Consider the following 26,872-nt stretch of genomic DNA (forward strand, 5'->3'; position numbering starts at 1 on the left):
TTGGCATATACCAATGTTTTTCAGGCCTGATATACCTGAAAAATACCACCTTTTTCACATACCTACTTGAAAGCACATGGCACCCATAGATGTGATTTTGCAATAACAGAACTGCACAATACCATGAAACTGAAAAGTTGAAAGCAAAGTATGGAAATAGACTAATTTTCTTTCATGATTCTTGATTGATTTAATTTGTACTGAAATAATTTATACTTCCATACTGGCTCAGGGCGGTGTACACCAGTAAAAATAACAAGCAAGTAAATTAACAATACAACATTAAAAACAATTTAAAATGACACCTCATAATTAAATTTCCATTCATCAGCATCATTGGCATAGTCACAATTATTTCTAATGTAGAAGCATAATTGACGTTCTCCATGGAAGTTGGGGGGGGGGGGAGATCCGATAATGTAGCATCACTGTCCCCAACCAAAAGCTTGGTGGAAGGGCTCTATTTTGCAAGCTCTGTGGAACTGAAGGTTTGGTTTCAAGAAAGAAACTACAATCAATTCTCTATTTCACTTCAGCTATAAAAAATGGTTTCATGGGTTATTACTATGAGTTTACACACAGAGACAGCACAAGATTACATAACTCATGGTTAAGATCTGGATGCTCCCATTTGACATGCTAAAACAGGGGTAGTCAAACGGCGGCCCTCCAGATGTTCATGGACTACATTTCCCAGGAGCCCCTGCCAGCATTCGCTGGCAGGGGCTCCTGGGAATTGTAGTCCATGGACATCTGGAGGGCCGCCGTTTGACTACCCCTGTGCTAAAACAACACTCAGCTTTGTTACCTGTAGGAAATGCTGCCCATGGAATCGCTGGAGAAGTTGCCTGCGGTTCCCCGTTTCCACCTTCAAAGGTCTCTGCTGCCTAGAAATAAAAAGCATATGTTAAAACTTCAAGGCATGGGCTTTTCAACGTCATGTCCTAATCAAGTGTGCATACTATATTCAGACATTTATTTTACACCGAACACCAGGCCATATACTTTTATTAGTTAAAACATGGTTTGGTCATTCTGCTTCATGAATGGCTTGGGAAATGGCTTTCGAGGCGTAAAGGGAATTCACAATGAATTACAAAAAGGGAATGATTCCATACTTATTCCGCATCTTTAATCCTGGAGCGTGGGGCACATTTCAAACGGGAGTTTACTTCCTATGTCTGTGCTGCAGCATCCATACAACTGACCTGCCCTTTTCCCCCACATCTCCCCATTTCAGCAGCCCTTCTGCCAACTTCTATGACCAACCCTCCTGAGATCTCTAAAGCTATAAATTCTCATGGACTGCAGGCTTCCTCTTGGTCACTCAAAAAACAACTCTACAACTGTTTTACTAAACCAGAAAACACTTATTTCCAACTATGGGCCCTGCAGGAGCGTTTGGTGTTCCATTGGGCCTGCAAGATGGAGCTCTTCTGCCAGGTTTTGTGGGTGAGGCCAGTGCTGAGAGAAGATCTATGCCCCCCCCCTAAGGAAGATACTTCACCTCATTTGTGTGGCTGTCTGTGGTGGCCAGCAGATGTTGCCCTGTCGCCTTGGCAGGGAAAGTTGTTCCAGAGTGGGGGAGAGCTTTTGCCGCCATGCTTGTGTGTTGTTTTTAATGTTAATTTAAATTGGGTTTTAATGGGACTTTTATTGTATTATGGGGTAATCCGTCATGGGTCGGTGTGCCAGGAATGGCGGGGAAACAAATTCAATAAATAATAATACTTCGTTTCATCTCTTTTCTTTGTACATTACCATATGCCTCTTGCCACCTGTCTTTCTCTTAATTAGGCCTTCATATATTCCAGCATGCTCCAGTTACGATGAGAAAAACTCTCTCTTCTCCATCAATTAGCACTCTCCTCCACTGCTTCCTCCCCCAACAACCTGAGTCTCAGATAGTAGCTCTTCCCCAGGCTCTACAAACTCTTGTCCGCTACTCAAGCTCAATCCTTCTCATACCCCATCACATGCCTTCTCTCATCTCCTCCATGCTAGAATAAAAGGTAAAGGTAAAGGTATCCCCTCCTGTGCAAGCACCGAGTCATGTCTGACCCTTGGGGTGACGCCCTCTAGCGTTTTCATGGCAGACTCAATACAGGGTGGTTTGCCAGTGCCTTCCCCGGTCATGACCGTTTACCCCCCAGCACAAGCTGGGTACTCATTTTACCGACCTCGGAAGGATGGAAGGCTGAGTCAACCTTGAGCCGGCTGCTGGGATCGAACTCCCAACCTCATGGGCAAAGCTTTCAGGCGGCTGCCTTACCACTCTGCGCCACAAGAGGCTCTTCCATGCTAGAATATACTTATGCAAAATGCTTGTTAAAGGTAGCACGGTGAGAACAGCTGCAACTGCTTTAGTGTACCAGAATTTTTGACGCCGCAGATGCCACAGGGTCACAACTGTATTTTTCACCATTAAGTACAAATCCCAGCCAAATGGGGCACTAAAATTCAAAATGACTTTTTCAGCCATTGCAAATAACATAACACTTGCACTGATGATTTGGATGGGAGATCCATGTTGTGGCAATGCAACAACAAACCATTGATAAACCCCTTCTTGGCCCAAGAACAGGATATATGAAAAAGTCCATGCTCTGCTACAGTTGTGGCCAGACATGGTAATCTTCATCTCAGATCTTGCTTCCTCCCATCCCATCTTCATAAGCAAGGAGTGGAAATAGGCCTTTTGATCCTCTCTCCTTCCACAAGCAGGCATTATTGCCTATTTTTTAGCACAGGCCAAGAACTTTTTCCCCCCAGCTGGTTTTGTACTGAACAGTAGATGGCTTTGTTTCTTCCTCCTTTTTCATTCTCCATGTATTCAAATCTGGGCTGCTTTTCTGTTAAATATTATTGCTTTGAAATGTGGCTGGCTGTTTAAAATCTGCTAACATTGTTTGGCAGGTCACAGTTTTGTTTTAGATGATAAAATCAGAGTCCAGTAGCACTTTTAAGACCAACAAAGATTTATTCAAGGTGTGAGCTTTCGAGGGCAAGCACTCTTCGTCAGACTAAGACCTGTTTTAGATGATAATCTTGTTTTAGATGATAATATTTGAGGCTGCTTTATCATTGTGAGCTGTCCAGGGCATTAGAAGAAATTGTTTTTATACAATAAAAAATGTGTAGAGAAAAAAACGTATCACGTGTTATTAAGAAACCCATCCTTCTGGCAATCTGTAAGCATTTAAATTTAGTTCTCTGTAAGATACCTATTATTTACTTACAAAGTCTGATTTAATTTTGTTTTAGGTTAGAAAGACCCAAATGGATCAGAAAATCTGGCATTCCTAAGGTCCCAGATTCAATCCCGAGCATCTCCAATTTAAACTGATCAGGTTGTAGGCAATTGGTTTGCCCAGGTTCTTCCTCTCTCACTCTTACTGACATTAACTGCCTTGATTTAATGGGTTTGATTTGGTGCACGGTAGCTTCATGTGCTCATGAGTCAGAGGAAGAGTTTCACTGCCTTGCATACCCTTTTGTTCTTCCCCAGGAACAATAAAACCAGAACAAAATAACACAAGGACAAGAAATATATAAATCGAACAAGACTTTATTCACTCACAATATCACTAGGGCTACAGTTCTATGCATACTTACTATAGCAGGGGTAGTCAAACTGCGGTCCTCCAGATGTCCATGGACTACAATTCCCATGGGCTCATGGGAATTGTAGTCCATGGACATTTGGAGGGCCACAGTTTGACTACCCCTGTACTAGAGAGTAGTTCCCACTTAATTCAGCGGGATGTTCTTTTGAATATACATGCTTAGGATTGTAAGGCTGCCATCTTATGAGCATTTCCCTGGGAGTAAAAACCTACTGAATAAAACGGGTTGTAATCCCAAGTAGACTTGCTTGGGGTTGATTCCTAAATTCAGCTTTTATTGGCAAAGAACATGGATTTCCAGAGCACAAAATTTATTTTTAACACCAAAAAGAGTCAGTCCAGCCCTGACTATAAACACCTTGGTATTAGCAGCTTCATACCTCAAAGCCTCCAAAGTCATCGTCATCCATTTTCCAGTAAATACCTAAAGAACAACATAAAATATTTATTAGTGAAATAGACTAAATCAAATTAACAAGACGGATACATACAATAGTCTGAAGGTAGGGTTATCAGATGTCCTCTTTTTAGAGGGCATGCCCACTCTTTTGGTGTCCATCCTCTTTTGGGCACTTTTATTATTAAAAAAACAAAAACAAAACCTGATGAAAATGTCTTCTTTTTGAGTTGGATAAGAATATTCCTAAAGGTCAAGGTAAAGGTATCCCCTGTGCAAGCACCGAGTCATGTCTGACCCTTGGGGTGACGCCCTCTAGCGTTTTCATGGCAGACTCAATACGGGGTGGTTTGCCAGTGCCTTCCCCTGAATATTCCTAATATATTCCTAATATATTAGGAAGAATATTCCTAATTAGTAGCAATTATCACATCTTAAATCGTAGGGATTTTAAAATCAGGCATCATAGTGATGCCTTGTTTAAAGCAGATGGTCAGGGGATATGTCCTCTTTTGTGCTTTTCAAAATACGGGACCCTTATCTCATTAGATTTTACAATGGCAGCCACCAGTAAACCCCCAAGAGCAAAAGCTTTCCCTGTAATGCAACTACTACCACCTCCCCTCAGTTTGGATGCTATGTCCCCACGGTACAATCTCACAGCCCTCAGGGTGACTGGTGTGTTGCAGGAAAACCCCAACAAAGGTGAACTCTCTTCATCCGGATAGATTCAAATGGGTAGCAGTGTCGGTCTGAAGTAGCACAATAAAATCAGAGTCCAGTAGCGCCTTTAAGACCACCAACAAAAATGTATTCAGGGCATGAGCTTTGTGCTTGCACTTGAAAGCTCACGCCCTGAATAAACCTTTGTTGGTCTTAAAGGTGCTCCTGGACTCTGATTTTATTGCATCTCTTCATCTGGAGATTTGCCAATTTACCAATGCTAAGCTGAGAATGTATGGAAAGTTTTATTTGTAAAAACTTGTTTCAGCAAGTTTCCCACGTCTGCGCCAAGCCAACTGCTTTGCTACTGATATTCTACCATGTGTATCTGTATTGAAGACAGGCTCCTCAAACTTTAAGAACCCACCATCGACACAAGAAAAACTAAAACTCACAACGTACAATACATTAGTTCAGGGTGGGGGGTAAAAACATTGGCCAAGGCGTGCTTTCATATTTATATCTCTATTGACCTTATGCTCTGAAGTTTGAGAGCCATGAATGGAAAGATTTTAACATTCTCTATTGCCGTTCCAAATTGGCACGGCCGCTTATTTCAATAATGCTTTCCTGCTTTTCGCATTGCCGCCTCGCTTTTCTAGTAGCTTCAGCACAAACTCCAGCTTTACACATGACTGCGGTGACTACCTGGAAATGTATCTGCCCTCACAGAAGTTCTGCCCTAACTTTCTTTAAAAGAGTTCATTTACAGTTTGAAAGGCAATTGGTATGTTTATGACTTCTGTGGGTTTTTTAAATATATATATATAATTTAGCTAAAATAGTTCTGCTTCTTTGGAAAAATTCAAAGTTTGCTACTCGGCTAATGAAGATATATCCAGCTATGTTTTGACCATGGAAAAGTACATGAGAGAACACACACACGCAAACACACCGTTTCTCTCTTTCCTTGTTCTCTCTGGACAGAGTTAAAACAAATAGAACTCACTGCATGGGACCAAGAAGGTCTACTCAGGAGTCCTTGGCCAACACAATGCTTCTCAGTCTAACCAACTTCAGATGGTGGCTCAAAGGATGAAATGGGATGGGGACAGACATAGGTTGTTCTTCCCCACTCATTCCTCTGGAGAAAAGGCAGGATGGTGATATAGTTCATGTCTTTCATTTCACCTAATGGGGATCCAAGACATCTTATATGTTCTCTCTTTCCTCCATTTTATCCCCCCTCCCCAACCCTGTGAGATATGTTAGGCCAAGAGGATACAGCTGGCCCTAGGTCACTCAGTGAGCATTCATAGGACAATGGGGATCTGAATCAGATCCTATTCAATACACTATATTACACTGGCTCAAAATTAAAGTCACCTTTGCACCAAAAAGTATTAGCATCATAAATAATGACCAGGCCAACATTCCAGGAAAGTTAACCCCAGGAAAGCCAGGTTTGGTATATTAAGTTCAAAATGAAGGGTATCAGCAATGAATGGATGGATGGATGGATGGATGGATGGATGGATGGATGGATGGGTGGATGGGTGGATGGGTGGATGGGTGGATGGGTGGATGGATGGATGGGTGGATGGGTGGATGGGTGGATGGATGGATGGATGGATGGGTGATTATTCTAAAGCTAACCCCTTTGTATTTACAAAAGAAAAAATGCATACTCATTTTGACTTCATTAATTTACACTGACAAATCTATACTGATACATGGTAAATGCAGTACCTATTAATCACAAAGGGATACATTTATTTAGACAATGGGATCAATTGGTAGTTTCTCACAACAAACTATACTATGTTGGGCTCTTCTGTATGGATTTAAATGTTATATTCTGTTGTATAATACACAATTAAAAAAAAATCACCAAAAATTATTTTATAACCCTCCATTGTTGTTTCACAGCAAGCCACACATTAATTCTGAAACCCCCAAATTAACTCATTTTATCCAACTGTCATTATCCTACTCTTGGATAATGCAAGAAGTTTTCTTCAAGTTTAACAATCTTAACACAAGTCAGAACTCTCTCTAATTGACAGCAGAGAAAGTAAGATTGAGCAATCACTCAAGAAGAGCTAGTTGTTTATACCCAGCTTTTAACTAACTGAAGGAGTCCCAAAGCAACATACCTCCCTCTCCCCACAACAGACTCCCCATGAGAGCTCTGAAAGAACTGTGACTGGCCACTTTGGTATACCACATTCTTTCAAGGCCACTGTTCCTTCAGCTGGGGCTTGGAGCCCAGGAATGGCCATGGCAACAAGAAAAGCAGGGATAGGGCTGAATCCATGGACCTACACCGTGGGAGGGTTCAGGACCCCTCAGCTTCAGTACAAGCCGAAACACCCCAACTTGTCATTTAATCTTTGTTTTGTCTTTATGGCCTATTTTATTTTATATTTTAAAAGATTTTTCCCCCCTACTGCTGAAAAGGAAAAGAGGGGTCCCTTCTGACCTCCTCAAAAGGTTACGCTGGGGATCCTTAGGTATAGAACCAACACTGGCAAAAACAGGCAGAAGGGGAATTGGGTGAGACTGAGTGAAAAAGCTCTCTGAATCCAACTTCAAGTTGTTTCAAGATACAATAAATAAAAGTGCATGAATGTACCAACTTTTTTGAAGAACACTGAGGTCAAATTAGTAAATAAGAGTCCAATCCTTTAAGATCTCATTGGAACTGAGATACACTAGAAGTGGGAAACTATTGTTTTTATACAGCACATTCAGCTTCTTCTGAAATTTTAGAATCTCCTAATGAATTTTAGACATTTCAGAATCTCCTAATGAGTTAGCACAAAATGCAGATGTATTATTAACTCAATAAATTTCTGCTCTTTTCTACGGCACCACCGACTTTGTTGAATTCTCCCAACCTTTCACAAGTGACTGGTGTAACGCTTTTGTTTTTCACCTTACAATATATAACTGATAAAACAAAAGGCTGTAAAATTGTTAGCAATTAGCTTTTTTTAAAACAGCATTGAAAACCTAGTCAGAGTGTAAAACACAAACACCAAGCAACTTGTCTCAAACAGTTCAGACTAGGTTCAGGTGGGTAGCCGTGTAGGTCTGAAGTAGCAGAACAAAATTTGAGCCAAATTACACCTTTAAAAACAACAAAGATTTATTCAGGAAGTGTGCATGCACATGAAAGCTCACGCCTTGAATAAATCCTAGTTCAGACTAGGAGTGGACTATGAAAACGACAGTAAAAAATTAAAAACCTTGGTGAAAAGGAAACCCTTTGGCTTTGCAAATGAAAGAGAAAGGTAGGTGCCATGTGAGCCTCAAGGGGGAGGATGTTCCCCTAGTCAAGTGCTACTGCTGAAAAAGTCAAGTGAAATGTTTTTCCAAAATCCGCTTTGCCTATGACTGAGATCCATAACTGTTGTGAGTTACGACCCTGTTTCAGTGGAGCTGTTGCTGTTGCTGTTGCTGTATGGAGCTGTTGCTGTTGGAAAAACTGGGACTGGAAAGAACACGGTTGACCTGCCATAAATTATCAAGACCTAATTGGACCAGGTCGATTTGTTTGAACTCTGGTGTTGGAGGAGGCTTCTGCGGGTTCCATGGATGGCAAAAGTTACAAACGAGGAAATACTACAGCACATAAAACCTGATCTATCACTGGTAGGCAAAATCACGAAACTCCGGCTCACTTACTTTGGCCATATCATGTATTCCAACTCATTGGAGAAAGCGATTATGCTAGGATTGGTCAGTGAAAAAAGGAAAACAGGCCGACAAAACACACAGTGGTTAGATATGATCAAAATTGACACAGGTCAAAACATTACACAACTAAAAGAAGTGGTGCAAGATCAGAAATCATGGCGGCAGTTGTGCCATAGGATTGTCAAGAGTCAGACTTGGCTGAATGGCTAACATCATCATCAATTGGACAAGGAGGGGACAATGGACTTCCAGAATCCTACTTTCAGGATTTTCAGTTCAACAGTAGGGCAGAGGAGGGAGAGGACAGTTGTCTTGGTCTATAGCAGTCTTTTTCAATCTTTCAACTATGAAGAAGCCCCTGAAATAATCATTCAGGTTTCAAGGAGCCCCAGAAATTATGGCAGCTGGCCATGCCCCAGATGACACACCGGGAAGTGATACCACCATCCCTGTTAACTGGCAGGCTCAAGGACAATGGGAGGAGAGAAAGAAAGTGGCTTAAGCTGGGAGTAAGCATGCAGGCTTCACCCATTTCCCAGGCACACAAACCATGAGAGAATTCACGCTTGGGAGGGGGATCAGTGGAAGTGGTCAGTTCCCTAGCTTGTGGCTGAGGTCTTTATGGCAGGAGGGGAAAGGCCATGGATCCCTGGTTGGAAATCCCTGCTCTATGGTGCTATGCTCCTAAGAAAGATTTGGTTTTCTGTTGATGTACTATCCACACTGTTTCCTAGTATAGTCCCTGTCTGAGCCAGCAGAGGTCTTCTCGGGATTGACAGACTTCCATATTCATGCCAAGGCACTGTTTTTTGATGCAGTTCAGGGTATGACAGCCTTGAATCTCTCAGAAAATATTCGGCCCATTCATTCAGCTAATCACACCTATTTGTATTCTGTGCAAACTGGGAGTAAAGTCTAATGTTACTCCATTGACTTCCACGGATCATTATATGCTAAAGTTATGATTAAAGGCAAGTTAAAGCCCCTGCAGTCATAGAGGACCAAGGAGGATGGAGTTGAATCATTTCCTGTCTGCTAGGGGAGGGATCGTCCTACTAAAATAATCACATGTAACATCTAGTGGACCTCTGGGATCTTGAGGGCCAAATGTGTAATTGGCATAGTGTTATCTCCCTTGGGGATCCCCTTGACTTACAGTTCAGTTAGGGTGCTTGTGGCATCAGGGAAGACTATTAGAGCGACAAAGGAAAACAACTTAGGCCAAATTTTGAAAAGCCAAGTTTTTACTGAATAATAAAAATAAAGAAAATTCTCTACCACTATCATAACCATGCTACCGTATTTGCTGGCGTATAAGACGACCTCCCAACATTTCCACTCAAAATATAGAGTTCGTTACATTACATTACAGTACTATGGGCCACTATGGGCAGCTATGTCTATCCCAACTGAAGTGCACCCGGCGTATAGGACGACCCCCCCTCTTGGAGGCATGTTTTTCAGGGGGGAAAAGTAGTCTTATACGCCAGCAAATACTGTACTTAGGATATCAAGAGATCATTTACAAGCAATTAATGGAACTCTCTACACTGCAGAGTCTGCAATCTCATTGTGACCCATTTACTAGGCATTGAGTGGATAAATAGTGCAATTCTAAGCAGAGGTACATGCTTCTTGAAGTCAGCAGACTAGGACCCATGGCTATTGTCACTTATAGCCTGGTACTTAAGCAGGGTCTCTGCTTAAAATTGTACTGAAAACCATTTACATCTAAGGCCTATTTATTTATTTATTGTATTACATTTCTATACCACCCTCCCATGAGGCTCTGGGTGTTTTGAATTCTGCATTAATGTCCGTTACAAGAGGCAGCTCATGGATCCAAGGAAGATTTGTCAAGGCCTAATTTAAATGACATAAAAGAAACGAATCAATATTCATCGAGCTATCTGATAGCCAGGCAATATTAACGAATAGTTGTTAAAGAAATCCCACAGGCATTCCTAGAATGCAATGTTTTGAAAGGTATGCATGAAGGTTCAACTTACCATCACAAAACCAAATGAGGATTCAGTTTTCAAGTTAGGGAGAACACACTATACATTCTTGGAGATCGCATTTAAGCAAATTTACACAAAAATTTCATTAATAACTTGTGTTGAAAGAGGAGGAAATTCAATTTTTTTTCAGAGCTGTGGTCCAAACTATTCTGCTATGAAGAAATCTAGCACTCAATTTAGAGTTCACTTCTCTAATGAACTTGGATATAGTAGAACTGTTGAATGAGCTACCTATAAAATGTTTGAATGTAGCCAAACACTAAACACACAGCCATTTACTCAACAGATTAAACTTGAAAATATAGTTAGCAGCAGATTCCAATTGACTTTTTAAAAGCCTGCTTGAATACCCATCTTTAAACACAAATATTACCATCTTCCGAAAGACAGAAAGATTTGCCCTGGAGTCTCTGATTGATTGCTGCGGTATCTATAGATCTGCACTTACATATATAAGCAATACTGTCATTTCCCTTCTGCATCTTGAACCCTTGGCAGCGGGATAACAGGAACGCAGATACACACACCCCTCTTAGCTTGAAGCATTTAGCCTAACCTAGCAGAAATGTAAAGACTACAAAGGTAAGATGAGATGAAGCACCTAGCACATCACCTGTTATCTGATCTTTTTACTAGAAGCTGGGCTACATAAAAAGAAGAGCTGCAAGCCAATCAGTTTTCTAACGTTTTTACAAACCGAATTCTTTCTGATCTGCACAATTCCCCAAAATAAAGGCACCCTCCAACTGCTTGGTAAAGCTCTCCAACTTGACTATTGTTAACTTGAAAATAACCCAATACTGCTTTCAAACTGACAGAATTGTAAGGCCTCCATTGTTAAATTTTTAAAGAGAGGCTCCGTTTAACTACGTTACTCCTGGTTTTTTGGAATAGTTTATAAATTCACGAGGAGGAGGAGGAGGAGAAGGAGGAAGAAGAAGAAGAAGAGTTGGTTCTTATATGCCGCTTTTCTCTACCCGAAGGAGGCTCAAAACGGCTTACAGTCGCCTTCCCTTTCCTCTCCCCACAACAGACACCCTGTGAGGTGGGTGAGGCTGAGAGAGCCCTGATATCACTGCTCGGTCAGAACAGTTTTATCAGTGCCGTGGCGAGCCCAAGGTCACCCTGCTGGCTTTATGTGGGGGAGTACAAAATTGAATCTGGCTTGCCATAATAGAAGTCCATACTCCTAACCTCTACACCAAATTTGAAGGAAAAGTTATTCAAAAGCTAAGAGGCAAAACATACAGAGTTACCTATTGCTGTTGCAACAGAATTAAGTAAAGAATTTTCCCCTTTGGCTACCCATACCTGTTAACCACAGCCATGACTTTCTTCATTAACTAGAACAAAAGATACACATGAAAGAACGCCTTTTATGTCAAAAGCAAGCTGTCTTCGCATTGGACCATTTATCTCTGGATCTAGAAGGCCATGAAATTTGTTCCCCCCCCCATGCCCAAAAAAACCCTCAGAATCCAGGATTTCTATCAATGGCACTCAGCAAATACAAGGATTACTTTTTATAATAAGCATCACTTTAAAAAGGCAGATGAGAATGTTTGCCATTCAAAGTAAATTATTATTAATATATATGTTTTATCAATATTTTTGTATTTATTTTGATTTAATTATTCAAAAAGTTGATTATGCATCAATGCTTTGACACATATTTACTTGGACTGAAATTGTCCTTGAATATTCAAGGTTTCTTTTTCTTCTCTTTTCTTTTATTTTTGTATTTGTGATTGGATTTAACCAATAAATATTGGATTTGACGCAATAAATATCTGATGGATTTGATTGGTTGGACTGATTGACCTCACTCTGATGACATCAAGTAACCAAATCTGATTTGCTGTATCTCACTGACATCAGCATGATGGGCCCATGATTGACAAGTTTGCAGTAGGAATCAAGTTGGTATTCCAGGGTCCCTAAAGAGCTTTGATTTTGATTCTTCCAATGCAAAGGGCATGCCTTAAAATTTGCTATCCATTGCTTGCACAGAGCGACAAGCTACTCTTACTTAAAGAGTGGCAGTTGATTACATCAAGTCTCAAGTGTTTTAGGTCCATCAAACAAAATGCTCAACGGGACTCATATTCTCTAGACAATTCTATCTTTGAAAGAAATTACTACCACTAGCTGCCATTGCTCTCACTTTTGAAATTTCAGAACAATAGAGTTGGTAACTCCACCTTCCCAATGTTGCCCAGACTCAATCTTGATTTTTTCCCCTTTACCAAGCTCAAGGGCACCATCTTGTGGACAGATAAACTCATTGGGAGATTGGTGTCTACAGGACCCATAAAATTGGATATAGCTCTATGGTTTTCAGAAACTGGAGGAATCACCAAATAACAACCTACATTCTGAATGACCACAATAGAATAAGTTATTTTCCTCAAGAGTGGCCTGTTCAGACCATGTGAGAGAGCTGAGGTCTCTCAACCCATATGGCTCCATCAAGTTCTTCCCATCCAATAAGCATTCACTTAGCTTAAAATCTCTTGGGGGGGGGGGGAGATAGTGGCAATTTGCCACACACTTAGATTGGGTGCTGTTCTTTCAGTACCCTGATCTTTTTATCATGAAAAAGCAACAAGGAAAATTAGATGAATTCATTACTTTATGACAAATTTTTCAACACACCTTAACATCTTCACTACTTCTAGCCCAATTCACCTTCTGTACATTTTAAGTGTCTTAAATAGTAGCATTCTACCACTTAAATGCAGCTATTTGTAAGCAATCCATCATTTTGTAGGATCATCACCAATCTAGCACAAGAAATGCTCAATTTTCCATCAGTTTATGTGTTTTAAATCCTATTATGGAAGCCTATTTTCCATACTAATTCAGAAGAAAATCGTAAATGTATGTAAGATAAGATGAAGGGGAAGGGAGATTTTCAAAAGTTTGAGATTTAACTGGACTTAAATTTTCTAACTAAAGAAAACCTTCTCCGAGAATTACACCCTTAAAACCTAGTGTCTGATGTTCATATAACTTTGACTTTTACATAACTAATGCATAGGCATGTTTAACTTAAGATTCTGAAGTATAATCTAATGCTGATGCATGGCAAGTTATTTGTTAACATTTGTTAGAATCTGTTTATGTAATAGTCAAACATTCAGATGCAAATATGCTTTAAGATTTCTCTTGAAAATAAGAGGGAAGAAAGTTTAAACAAAACTAAACTAGATGTAGGACACAATGAACCACTTAGGAGACTGATGCTGGAAGAGGCATGCATCCTATGACAACACTATTGCCGTCCAAAAAACTGAAAACTCAATTAATTAATTAATTTATTTATTTATTAGATTTTTAGTCCACCACTCTCAAGAGACTCGTAGTGGGTTACAATATAAAATCCCCATAAAACATATAAAACCCCATCTAGTCCCACAAAAATGCCAACAGGACATTAAAAATAAGCAAGAAGAAGAAGAAGAAGAAGAAGAAGAAGAAGAAGAAGAAGAAGAGGAAGAGGAAGAGGAAGAGGAAGAGGAAGAGGAAGAGGAAGAGGAAGAGGAAGAGGAAGAGGAAGAGGAAGAGGAAGAGGAAGAGGAAGAGGAAGAAGAAGAAGAAGAAGAAGAAGAAGAAGAAGAAGAAGAAGAAGAAGAGGAAGAAGAGGAAGAGGAAGAAGAACAAGAACAAGAACAAGAACAAGAACAAGAACAAGAACAAGAACAAGAACAAGAACAAGAAGATCTGGCTGCATGTGGGGGAGCGCAGAATCGTACCTGGCTTGCCGGATTAGAAGTCCGCACTCCTAACCACTACACCAAACTGGCTCCTACTAGGAAGAGCCTCGCTGTTCCTAACCTTGACCTCAGCCAAAGACCTGGTGGAAGAGCTCCGTTTTGCAGGCTCTTCAGAACACTGATAGCTCCATCAGGGCCCTAAGCTCTCCCAGGATATCATTCCACCAGGTCGGGGCCAGGAACGAAAAGGCCCTGGCCCAGGTTGAGGCCAGATATGCTTCCTTAGGGCCAGGGACCTCTAGTAGGTTAGCACTCGCACACCTGAGAGGAAACAGGCAGGGCCCAAGTAGCGGGTGGCCTTAAAGGTCAGCACCAATACCTTAAACCTGATCAAGAATCTTGTATCTTAAGTGATACAAGCAGGGGGAAAGGGCAGAGTACCATTCTGAGCATCTACTACTTAACAAATATTCCAGAAAAGTCATTGCTTGTTGCAAACTTTCCCAGTGTAAGAGAATAAATCAAAAATCACAATCTGCTACCCATCTAATCACCCACTAAAGGTAAAGGTATCCCCTGTGCAAGCACCGGGTCATGTCTGACCCTTGAGGTGACGCCCTCTAGCGTTTTCATGGCAGACTCAATACGGGGTGGTTTGCCATTCCCTCCCCCAGTCATTACCATTTACCCCCCCAGCAAGCTGGGTAATCATTTTACCGACCTCGGAAGGATGGAAGGCTGAGTCAACCTTGAGCCGGCTGCTGGGATCGAACTCCCAGCCTCATAGTCAGAGCTTCAGACAGCATGCCTGCTGCCTTACCACTCTGCACCACAAGAGGCTCTAATCACCCACTAGAGGTAAGTAAAATTATTTCCAGTTAACCAGGAAATACTCCTGCTGGCCATATGACTTTCTCAGTTTTCCTTCTAATTTTGAGATGCTACACCTTCTTGTAAAGCAACAAAAGGAACTACGCTGTCTCCTTACTGCAGTTCACTTACTGCAGTACTCCTTACTGCAGTAAAAAAAGAGAAGAGCCTTGGAAGTGGTCCACAGAACTCCTCCTCGACTCTCTCCAAAACTATGTGGAAAGAAAGACCACGTCAAATCTCTGAAAGCCATGGAGCGGTTTTCTCTGCAGAATAATTAGCAACACAGGAATAGATGGCAAGGATGTCCAGACATGACAAGAACTTGATAGCAGTATAATTATTCTGTGCTTCCAGGAAAGTAGATTATACTTCAAAAAAAGCTGTCAACAAACCTCGGTTTCAATAATTTTTTATACTAAAGGTCTGCACAAAAACATACAGGACTGAAATAGAAACCTCAGGTTATTGCCACCTAAATACCTAAAAACTTGACACTAGTGGAAGTTTCAGGCTACAGTACACAGCTTGTACAAGCCTGAAATATTTTTCTACCCCCACATAGACACAGATATTTACTTCATTAAGTTACATTATTATAAGCTTCTAAAAGTTGCTCAACTAAATTCAAAATTACACAAAGATCATAGCTATTATTTATATTCTTTAATAGCTCGGGTAATGCAATGTATTTTCACTTACGCAGCCAACACCAATTAAACATTTATATATACACACAACGCATATATCATGTACCTCATCCTGTGTCAAAATTCTCTCAATTTGCTTAATGTGTCTTAAACCAGGGGTAGTCAACCTGCGGTCCTCCAGATGTCCATGGACTACAATTCCCATGAGCCCCTGCCAGCGTTCGTAGCCCATGAACATCTGGAGGACCACAGGTTGACTACCCCTGTCTAAACCTGAAAGTCCATGATAACAAATCTTGAAAAACCTCTTACTTAAGAGTAACCTGTTAAGCTGCTTCTAGCTAGAGCAGGCTTTCTCAACCAGGGTTTCATGATATCCATATATTGGATATGACCAGATGGTCTTGTTGACCCCCCCCCCCCATGGCCAATGAGCCTGGAGGGGGTAGGAAGGGGACGGGCCCCAGGTGGGCGTGTGCAAAGCTATACTTCCCAACTATATTCTGCACAATGGCACAACTTATGGGGTTTCTCAACAATAAAAAAAGTTGAGACTGGCTGAGCTACAGGATTTCCCTAGATGTGAGACTAATCTAATTACAGTGCAATCCTAAAGAGAATTACTCCAGTCTAACCCCATTGATTCCAATGGGCTTGAGTGAAGTAAGTCTCCCTAGGCTTGCACCATTCATGCATTTGGTCCTCGCAAGCCCCAACATTAAGCTTCGAAATGAGCTAGGTCGGCACAAGTGGTCATAGTGCAGAAATGGGACTTCAGCAGAACTCACTGAGCATCTCTACACCACTCATTTCCAAACACTGCTTCCTATACCGAGCACTAATTTGCACAACCGGCATCACACAAAGCTGCCCCTCTCAATACAAACCAGCAGCAACAGCAAAAAAATGATATGGTGCTTTGTAAACAAATATTGACTACCCTTTTTCAGTCTGTTTTTCTTTTAGTGTGTCCCCCCCCAATCAAGAACACTAATCTAAAGAGGGGGGGAAAACTCAAAACCACAAGCATTTTGCATTTCCTGTATAAAACCACCTTCTCCTAGCTACAAAAAAATAAGCTGCTTTCTTGAGCCAGAAAGTGAAGAGGCCAGTCAAGGACATTAAGAAGAGCTTGGCTTCCACACTCCACCTTTCATCTGCAGGAAAAAAAAAAACACTGCCCAAAGGACATCTGATGGGGTCAGTCCCAGCATCAGTTCATCTTGGACCATCACAATAACATAGTGTTTGATTCGCCGCTCTTCTTTCTTAAAATAGTTCTGTCAAACTAAGTTAAAAGTCTCAGAGACTTTTCTTCATTCAATGGAACATAACTCTACAAATGGCTTTGATCAATCTACAGGCTTCCAGAAATATTACCTCCACATTTTATACGAAAACACACAAAATGCACCATTACCCTCTTGTGAAGTTTCTCAGAGAAATCTTTGCTTCCTGCCTCTGCTGCCAAGTGTATTGATTTCAAGAGGTTTTCCCGCGGGGAGGGGGAGGCTGCTCATGCACAGCCCACTTAATAAGACCAGCTCATTCTGAAGTTTAGATGTCCATCACCATGGTCTGGAATGGGAGATAAAAGTCTGCCAAAAGATTATAACAAAAATTCAACTGCGCACATTGTTGCTTTATTTTTTTAATTATGTGGTTCTGTAACTCAAACCTAATGGAGGGGCAAGGGCGGGATTAATAAAGAACTGCACAGTAGCCCCTACTGTAAAAAAGTTACTGCTCACATTCTATCCTTCATCAGGTTTACCAAATCCAGATGTTTCACAATCATTTACAGTTTAACCTAGCTAAACACAGATCTGAATGCTCTTCTATGCGATCCTATGTCGAAAAACCATCAGAAATATCCCCAGGTTTGGGGGGGGGGGTTTTAAATGTAACCATCAATTATCCAAGACATCTAAGGCAAGCAACTGAAACTTAGCGTAATGATATCAACAAATTTATGGTTTATGAAAAAGTTAATCATAGCTGGCTACTGGAATACAGTTACACAAAAAAGATCCAATATAAAACCAATTTCATTTTATAACTTTGCCACTTCATTCTTCTTCAAAAGCAAAAGACTGTTCAGGAAGGCTGGCAAAGAAGGAGGAGAAGCAGCAGCAGCAGCAGCAATAATGGGGACTTGAAACAAAACACAAAGCAGCCGAAGCTCGGATGATAAACTCTAGGCCTTGCATTATCTGAAACACAAAGTCTATCGCTGGGCTTGGCTAGCAAATACACACACAAAAAAAATCACTTTTTCCCATTATGTAAGGCATCGGGACATCTAGTTCTATTCTCCAAAAGATGCAAATGACAACATTTGGTATCAACAGCAAGTCTGGCAAAAATACATCGCCAATGATGTTTGTTTTCTTTAAAAGCCCTGGGATGTTGAGTTGCCCCAACAAAGAAGACATTACCTATTTTAAAACCATCAACTGTGCTTTTCAGTCAGTCAGTCAGTCAGTAACCTTTTATTGGCATAAAATGTATAAGACATATAAAAATAGGGTTTAAAATTTCAACAAAATAATAAAATGGGGTTACATGACCAAACAGATCTTAAAATGATTAAATAAACTATAAGAGATAAAATACAAGGTAGGCAGCATATTATAAAAGCATCTTAGTTAAAACTCTGGCAACTAAAATGGTTACCTCTGGGTCTTTGTCAGAGAGCAGAAATTGCAAGGTCATAGATTTACTTACAGAAGGCTTGTTTCCCAGCAAAGCAACAAAGCTGTCATCCCGACACTGCTCATATAAGGGGCAATCTAACAAAATGTGTGAGACAGAGTCAGGGCAACCAGAACCACACGGACAGAGTCTCGCATGGTATGGGACAATGATGTTTGTTTTCTTTAAAAGCCCTGGGATGTTGATTTGCCCCAACAAAGAAGACATTACCTATTTTAAAACCATCAACTGTGCTTTTCAGTCAGTCAGTCAGTCAGTAACCTTTTATTGGCATAAAATGTATAAGACATATAAAAATAGGGTTTAAAATTTCAACAAAATAATAAAATGGGGTTACATGACCAAACAGATCTTAAAATGATTAAATAAACTATAAGAGATAAAATACAAGGTAGGCAGCATATTATAAAAGCATCTTAGTTAAAACTCTGGCAACTATCTCTGGGTCTTTGTCAGAGAGCAGAAATTGCAAGGTCATAGATTTACTTACAGAAGGCTTGTTTCCCAGCAAAGCAACAAAGCTGTCATCCCGACACTGCTCATATAAGGGGCAATCCAACAAAATGTGTGAGACAGAGTCAGGGCAACCAGAACCACACGGACAGAGTCTCGCATGGTATGGGACAATGATGTTTGTTTTCTTTAAAAGCCCTGGGATGTTGATTTGCCCCAACAAAGAAGACATTACCTATTTTAAAACCATCAACTGTGCTTTTCTAATCCTCCCAAACAATTGCTTCACAAGAACCTGGTAACATGAACTTGAAACACGAAAAAAGATACTGGCATTCAGGAAAATAATTTAATTTTTTTACATTAACTTATTCCAAGGTTTCTGTAAGAGAACAGTCATCAGTTTTTGAGGTAGGTGCTCATTATCACATGCTTCCTCCCCAATGCATACTGCTTGATTCAGTATTCTTATATTTTTATATATATATATATATATTTATATATTTATATATATATACACTGCCCTCCCCTGAGGCTCAGGGTGGTTTACATAGAACATAAGAGAACATGGAATAGGTACAGCATAACTCAGTAACAGCATGTAATGAGCAACTGTGGTAACAGTAGTAACAGCAATAATAACAGTAACAGTGGTTCAGTGATTGGTTGAACAAGACTACCATGGTAACTATCCCATGGTTGGTCAATTCAGAGATCATGGAGATCATAGAGAGGGAGGCATCCAGGATCACACAGGTTCCTGGCAGAATGAACCACGGATTGCTGTACTCAGTCTAGGTTGGGCAAACGCGCTTCCTCGCTTGGACCCTTCTCAGCCATAGGATCTCAGTCTTTGAAGGGTTGAGCTTCAGAGGACTCTGCTTGAGCCATCTTGTCATTGCTTCCAGGCATCTGACTAAGGTTTCCGGGGCTGAATCAGGGCAGTCATCCATCAGGAGGAAGAGCTGGGTGTCATCTGCATACTGATGACATCCCAGCTCAAACCTTCACACCAGCTGGGAATGAGGGTGCATAAAGGATGTAGGACCCCCCATGGTGTTCCTTTGAGGACCCTGGCCACTGCATTCTGGACCAGCTGTTGTTTCCGTACCAAGGTTAAGGGTAGACCTGCATAGAGCACATGGACAACAGTAGGCACAACAATAGCCACAGTTCACTCATAATCAAGGTCCCTATATAAATCCTAGCAGATTGGCTAGATAGCCAAAACCTGTATGCTATGCTAGTTTGATTCCCTGCCATATGCTAGGGCAAGCAATCAAAACACAGAAAGCCCAATACAAATTGAGACTAGTTACTGCAACCACAAAGCTGCCACTAATGCTTCCCTTCTCCCATGAGAAGATTACACACTTTCTTTCAGGTCTGCTTGAGTGTAGAAGCCTGCAGCAGTGTATGTGGAAGAAAACAGAAGACAATCCCATAGCACAAAACTTCTGCAAGTCTACTTGGTCTGTAATTCCACAGAAATATCTTTGTTTGCTTTAGTTGTAATAAAAAAGCATGAATCTTGTGACACTTTGAAGACCAACACATTTCTAACACAAGCATCCATAAACTAGAACCCACTCGGTTAGACGCATATAGCGTGTTCTTGCCACACGGACATGCACGATTATAAAGGGGAAAAAAACAAAGTGGTACACAGCAGAGTCAAAAGGTAGTAGCAAAACTTGGAATCCCACAATGACTGAAGATGTGAAGTAGCTACATGGTGGGAAGCTATAAGGACTTTCAGGAAGTACTTCATTATCTCCAGTTATCCCCCTCCCCATATCATTTGCTCTCGTATATCCTCAACTTTCCCTGGCTCTTTTTTTCCTCACCCACCAACCAACAAAACTGTTATCTGCCCACCATCTCCTCCACAATATTTATTATTTACTTAATATATACCATATTTTTCTTCCCAATAGGGACCCAAAGCAGTTAGGGTGGGTTAGGGCAGGGGTAGTCAACCTGTAGTCCTCCAGATATTCATGAACAACAATTCCCATGAGCCCCTGCCAGCAAATGCCAGTTCTAGCGGGGGCTCATGGGAATTGTAGTCCATGGACATCTGGAGGACCACAGGTTGACTACCCCCTGGGTTAGGGTGAGAGTATGTGAATGCCCTAATGTCACCCAGTGAGCTTCCAAAGCAGAGCTGGGTCACCCAAATCCTAGTCTGAACCTATAACAGTTATACCACTCTGGATTTCTTAGTGTGACTCCTGTTGAACAGCAACAAGCAGCCAGGCCTGGGTGATTAAAACAAGTTGTCTCATAGCAACACTTCCAGTGACTGCTGCTTGGCCTCAATGACTCTTTCCTCAAAGCCCAAAACAGCCCGGGGAAGAACCCTGTCCACTTTCCCCTGCCTTTAACTGATGGAAACCAAGGGTGCAAAGCTGGCCATATATGATCATATTACCTGAGGGGGATTTAGTAAGAACCATAAAACAGAAAGTACAAACCTTTTAAAAGATAGGCCTTGCCTGTAAAGATAAAAATCTCCGGCTAAGTTACCTGTATCAGTGAGAAAGTAACTACTGAAAGATTCCTTTGTGCTTCTACTTGGTTACATCAATGACCGTGTCAATGATCCTTACCATTAGCTAATGAAAATGTAATGACAACTGCAAAGATTTTAGTGGAAGCAGAAAGACTCCCCACACACTCTAACCCCTATATCATATCATCCCTTGGAGACGTGAGCCTTCTGATTTTGAAAATTATGTACTGCAGGAATTTAAACTATCACTGTCAATAGACCTGGTGAACCAGGCCTAGGGAGAGTCCAGGCATGTTGATCCGAACGGGAAAATAGGAGGGACTATTTTCCATGTTTACTTATTCTAGTGTTCAGGACTTACATTGACACTTAAAGTGGAACATTTTCAGTATACTGCTATATATATATACATACACACACACACACACATATACTCAGTGCTACACACTGCCTATGAGCATCATAGTGTCATTCCCCCCAAGACACAAAGGTCGTTCAGGTAATAGGGGCATTCATGACAGACTACATGGCTGTCTCCAACACATGCCTGAACGCAGCCCCTTTTCCCAAGCACGGCCCACATGACTCCCTTGTTAGCCATTAGCATCCAGTTTGATTTGAACACACTCTTTCCCCTGCCATAAAAGTTCCCTCCAGAAAGTTATCTCAACTCCTGTCCATCTAGTTTCCAGCAAATGCACAAATGAGTTTAATTCACTTTCCTACCTTCTCCCTTTTACAATCAGCAACCCTGCTCACACACTTACACCAATCAGCACGTGATTCACCAAGAAACAAAACTGCCTCCAAATACAACGGAGCTCTTCCTCGCTATTTAGAAACGACAGCGGCATGTTTCCATACACAACTAGTAGGAGATCTTGGAGTTTCAGTAGATGGAACAGATGCTTTCTATATAACTGGAACTGCTAAATTTGTGGGTTCAAGGAAGCCAGGACACTGGGAGTTCAATCAGCTCTTTATTGTGATCTCAGCACGATGTTACAAGGGACAAAACTGAACTGAAAAAACCCTAACATATACAGTAGTAGGAAACAATGAATCTTCCCGCTAGTGTACACTACTGGTTTAAACTTACTAGCTCCTGCAGACAGGATCTATTGGTCAGTTTCAGTTTCAACTGACTACTTCCTGCAGACAGGATCTAGCTGTACACTGGTCAGTTTCACTGCTTGCTTGGATCCTGCCTGGGACCTCAAGCTCAGACCTCAGCAGAACCACAAACACAACAGGAACACAGCTCCATAGGCCCATAATCATTCACTGGAATCAAAAAAAAAATATTTTTTCCTGAGACCCCCATCATTCTTTAACAGACCTTGTAGGTCCCTCCACATGGAAGGCCCAAAGCAACTGTCCCTTCTGTGTACTAGATAAGTGGCCCCGATATTTCTTTTTGAGGCAGGATCCTTACCTGTACACTCATGCTATTTGAGGTGGCAATGAGCAATCAGGAAAAGGATCCATGAAACAAACAACATCTGCAGGGCCTCTGCTCCCTCCCTCCCAGAAATCCATCAATGCGTTCTGCTTCTGGACATGTTTGCACTGTTACCATTGTTACAATTATCAGTGTTAATAGTAATAATGTTATGGTTACCTATATGTTATGGATTGTTTCTTGTATTGTTTTCTATGCTTTATGTAAACTGCCCTGAGCTTCCAAGGAGCACGATATATAAATATATAATAAATACATAAAACCGAAGTGTGAAACAGTCAAAAGGGCTTGCACATTGCACAAGAGTGAATATTATGAATGGGATTTAAAAGTATGGCAGTATAACAGCTTCATATAAATCTGTATCACAGACACATTTAGAATACTGTGTCCAGTTCTGGTTACCTCCTATTACATATATCCTGAAACTGAAGAGGAGCATGAATCTGGCAAAGATGGAACAACTTTCCTATAAGGAAAGTCTAAGTACGTCGGGGGGGGGGGGGGGAGGGAACAACCAGAGGCAGGAAGAGGGAAAGGATAAGAAATTACTTTATTACATTTTTATACTGCCCCTTCCCTCAAGCTCAGGGCAGTTTACATCATAAGAAAATACAATAAATAAAACATAATCAAATACAATAGAGTTTTAAAATATTTTACATGCTGTGTGTGTGTGTGTGGGGGAAGCAGAGATTTCATGAGAATAAAATAAAGAAGGCAGCAAAAAAACCTTTGCTTCCCCAACTAGGAGAAAATGGGGGTACAAATTGAACTTGCAAAGGGAACAGCTGTGTTAGGTTGCTGTACCAATGTAAACAACCAAAAAATCCATAACTCATCTGGACATAAATATGGATAGTCTTGAAAGCAGATGCAAGATTTTTGGCTTTATAAAGTGACCCAAGCTTCCATGGGAGCTGGAACAGGATGCAGAGGTGGAAAGCTCCAGAGGAATGAAAAACATTATACTTGCTTGGGCCATCCAACCTGGTGAGGTGGTTATGAGTGGTGCCCTCTAATCTGGAGAGTTTGATTCCCCCAACTCCATATGCAGCCAGCTGGGTCATCTTTGGCTAGTCACAGTCCTGTTGGAGATGCTGTCACAGAGCAATTCTGTCAGAACTCCTTTCAGCCCTGCCTACCTCACAGGGTCTCTGTTGTGGAGAAAGAAAGGGGAAAGTATTGGCAAGCCCCTCTGAGAGACATGCAGCCTGCTGGGTGACCTTGATCACAGTCCTGTTAGAACTGTTCCGACCCAGCTCTCTCAGCCTCACTGGCCTCCCAGGGTGCCTGTTGCAGGGAGAGTAAGGGAAGCCACTTTGAGACTCCTTCGGGCATTGAAAAGCGGGATATAAAACCCAACTCCTCTTTATTGTCCACAATGGCTCCACCTGGCCCCACGTTACAATCAGACGATTTCTCGAATGGCAGAGCTGCACACAGACAAGGAGCATACAATAATATATATGCATAATACATACAACATGCAGCATAATGCATACAACTACACACACACACACACATATATATATATATAAAATAAAATAATGTAACACAAGCCACCAAAGCGGTACGATGGCACGGAGAGGCGAGGGGGCTCCCAGGCGGACGCACAGCTGCAGCCTCCCAGGTCTGGGGTCCTCCGGGCCGCCCCCCAAGGCTTCCTCCGGCCCTGAGGCGCGGCCCCTACGGGAGACCCCGTCCCTCCGTCAGGCATCCCACGCCAATCCCCCCACGCCCACCGTTACCTGCCGCAGCAGCTTCCACCCAGCGGCGCCGCTCAGCCCCGCCCCCTGCCCGGGGCCGTGTGCGCATGCTCGGGACGCTGCCCCGCCTCCATGCTCGAACCAGGCCAGAGGGGACCGCAACAGAGAAGCGGCTCGACCGGAAGTCGACGGAGCACGGCGCGCGTCACGTGAGCGCGGCGGGCTTCCGGTTTCCCGGTCCAGTCTCCTGGGCAGGCTCGTGGCTCGTACGGCCGTTGGGCTTTTTTTTCGCGTTCTCGCTGTTGGGGAGCCTGAGGCTGGTGGGAAGGCAAAGGTAAAAGGTCGAAACGAAAAGTGTTCCCGATGGGGTCTTGGCCCCTGTCTCTGGAAGCCACCTGCTTTCTTCTTGAGGCCCCTGAAAGGGAGGGGATTTTGCGCCTGCAGAGACCTGTGTGGGCCGCAGTCACGTTTGCCAGCTGTGGGGTTGGAGATACCTGGAGTTTGGAGGGTGGGGGAGGGGATTTGGGGAGGGCGGGGGTTTAAAAAGTGGAGGAACTGTGGTACTATGCTATAAAGTGCAGTCAGGGTCTCAGGTAGGAGCCTTTCACGCCACTTTCTGCCTGATCTTTTTGGCTAGAGACTAACCTGGGCATTGTGCTTGCAAAGACGGGTGTACTGTTTCCCTGGAAAGTGAAAATCGTAGCTTGCCCCAGCTGGTCACTTGTAAGGCTGCCTTTAAAATTGGTGATTTCTATGTGTCTTCCATAGTCATGATGACAGACATCAAATTGAAAGGCAAAGTAGTATTCCCTTTGATTCCCCCCCCCCCCCCGTAAGGTGACCAGATTTTAACATTGGTGAAGCGGGACACCGTTGACCTGGGGGGGGGTTCTTGATTAAAAATTTGGTCTATATGGAGCAACAAAAAGTTTCATAGAATGCAAAAATAGTATTGTAATATATATATTTTTAATTTCAACATAAGTCCAATTTGCCAGGTACCCCCAGATGTCCCTCCAAAAGTGGGACAATCTGGTCACCTTAACCATAGAGGAAAAACTTACACATCAAGATTTACTGTGTGAAATAGTTACGCAAGTGGGGGCAGAGCATATTCAAACGTCCCGTTTGTGACCGATGGAGAAAGAAGTATTAGGCAGCTCTTTCCACACATCCCAAATGTGTATCACTGGAATAGTATTTTGAATGATGTCAGCACCTGTATTAAAAAAACATAAAAGAACCAATGGCCTGAAGGTTTTAAAAGATGACATTGCACTGCTTTTAAATTCAGCTTCCAAAAGGAAGAATATCAACACAATTATGAGCAGTGTAGCCTCCTATGGAGCCAACCCTTCAAATAGCACTTCAATAAAGAACTGAAGGGCATATCAAACCATGCAGCCAGATTATTTTTAAATCAGAGATTTTTAGCCTTCAAAAATAATGTTGTACCAACCGATAACATTTGTAAAAACATTAAGTCATACACAGTGACTCAGATTGGAAGAAAATGCCTGTAGATTGCCGTATACATTCAATGTATCATATGCAAACTTTTTTCTTTGTGAATTCCAGCAAGCATATTGGAAATTATGCACTCAGGGAACAGTTTTCATCCTTGCATAAAACAGGAGAGTCCCAATTCCCATCTTACTTTACTCTGGTGACAGTTCTGGATAGTATAAAATTGGGCAAGCCCCTCTATGAAAATGGGAAGGAAAATGGGACTACAAAGAAAAGCAAACTTCTCTGGCTGAATTTTGGTAGCTGAATCCTGCATAGACTCCGGGGGAGTTACTCTCTGCCCAAAGACATTACAGTGTCAGATGCTAATGGCTGCAAAATGTATGCTATACTATTTTCTGAGCCTCCCATCTGTTCCTGTGCCAATAGTAAGCTCTGTTATCATTAGATATGTTGAAAAAGTGAAACCCAGATATAAAAGAACTGGAAAAAAGGCGCAAAGAAATATCTATAATTATATAGATATAATCACCTGACTCACTTGGAGGGTGAATTATATGATGACAGTGCTGTGCTGGACAACCCAGGGAACACTGAAGTTATACTAGGCTAGTTCAGAACCTGAAAGAACCAATGCTTCAGGGCTTTCTGCCAGGAGAACCATTTTCAACCATTCTACCCCCAAAACAAAAGAGAGAGAGACTACCTTTATGATCCCTGGAACAGAGTAGCAACAGAAAGGAACAGAAAGGTGGTAAAATGCACATCTTTATAATGTGAAGTTTGGAGTATGGTAATAAGATGAAAATTCAAGTCAGCCAATTCAGTTTACAGTTTAAACACTCATGTTGATACAGCCATGGATGCTTTTCTGGAGATCCATACATGTTGCACTAGGGACACTTT

The 26,872-nt window shown here is 41.8% G+C and overlaps 1 protein-coding gene across 1 annotated transcript in view; it reads right to left on the reverse strand.

Annotated features, from left to right (window-relative positions):
* The window catches only part of CCDC91 (coiled-coil domain containing 91), a 118,443-nt gene extending 93,765 nt beyond the window's left edge, over positions 1 to 24,678 (reverse strand). The window contains exons 1-3 of the mRNA XM_077310086.1: positions 24,542 to 24,678; positions 4,007 to 4,050; positions 809 to 887 (exon numbers count right to left, since the gene is read on the reverse strand). Of these exons, the coding sequence (XP_077166201.1) occupies positions 809 to 887; positions 4,007 to 4,050; positions 24,542 to 24,608 (190 nt within the window). The 5' untranslated portion in view covers positions 24,609 to 24,678. The remainder of the gene's footprint in view (positions 1 to 808; positions 888 to 4,006; positions 4,051 to 24,541) is intronic.
* Between the last annotated feature and the right edge of the window lie 2,194 nt (positions 24,679 to 26,872).

The sequence above is a fragment of the Paroedura picta genome, chromosome 14 (genome assembly GCF_049243985.1).
Source record: "Paroedura picta isolate Pp20150507F chromosome 14, Ppicta_v3.0, whole genome shotgun sequence".
Classification (NCBI taxonomy): domain Eukaryota; kingdom Metazoa; phylum Chordata; class Lepidosauria; order Squamata; family Gekkonidae; genus Paroedura; species Paroedura picta.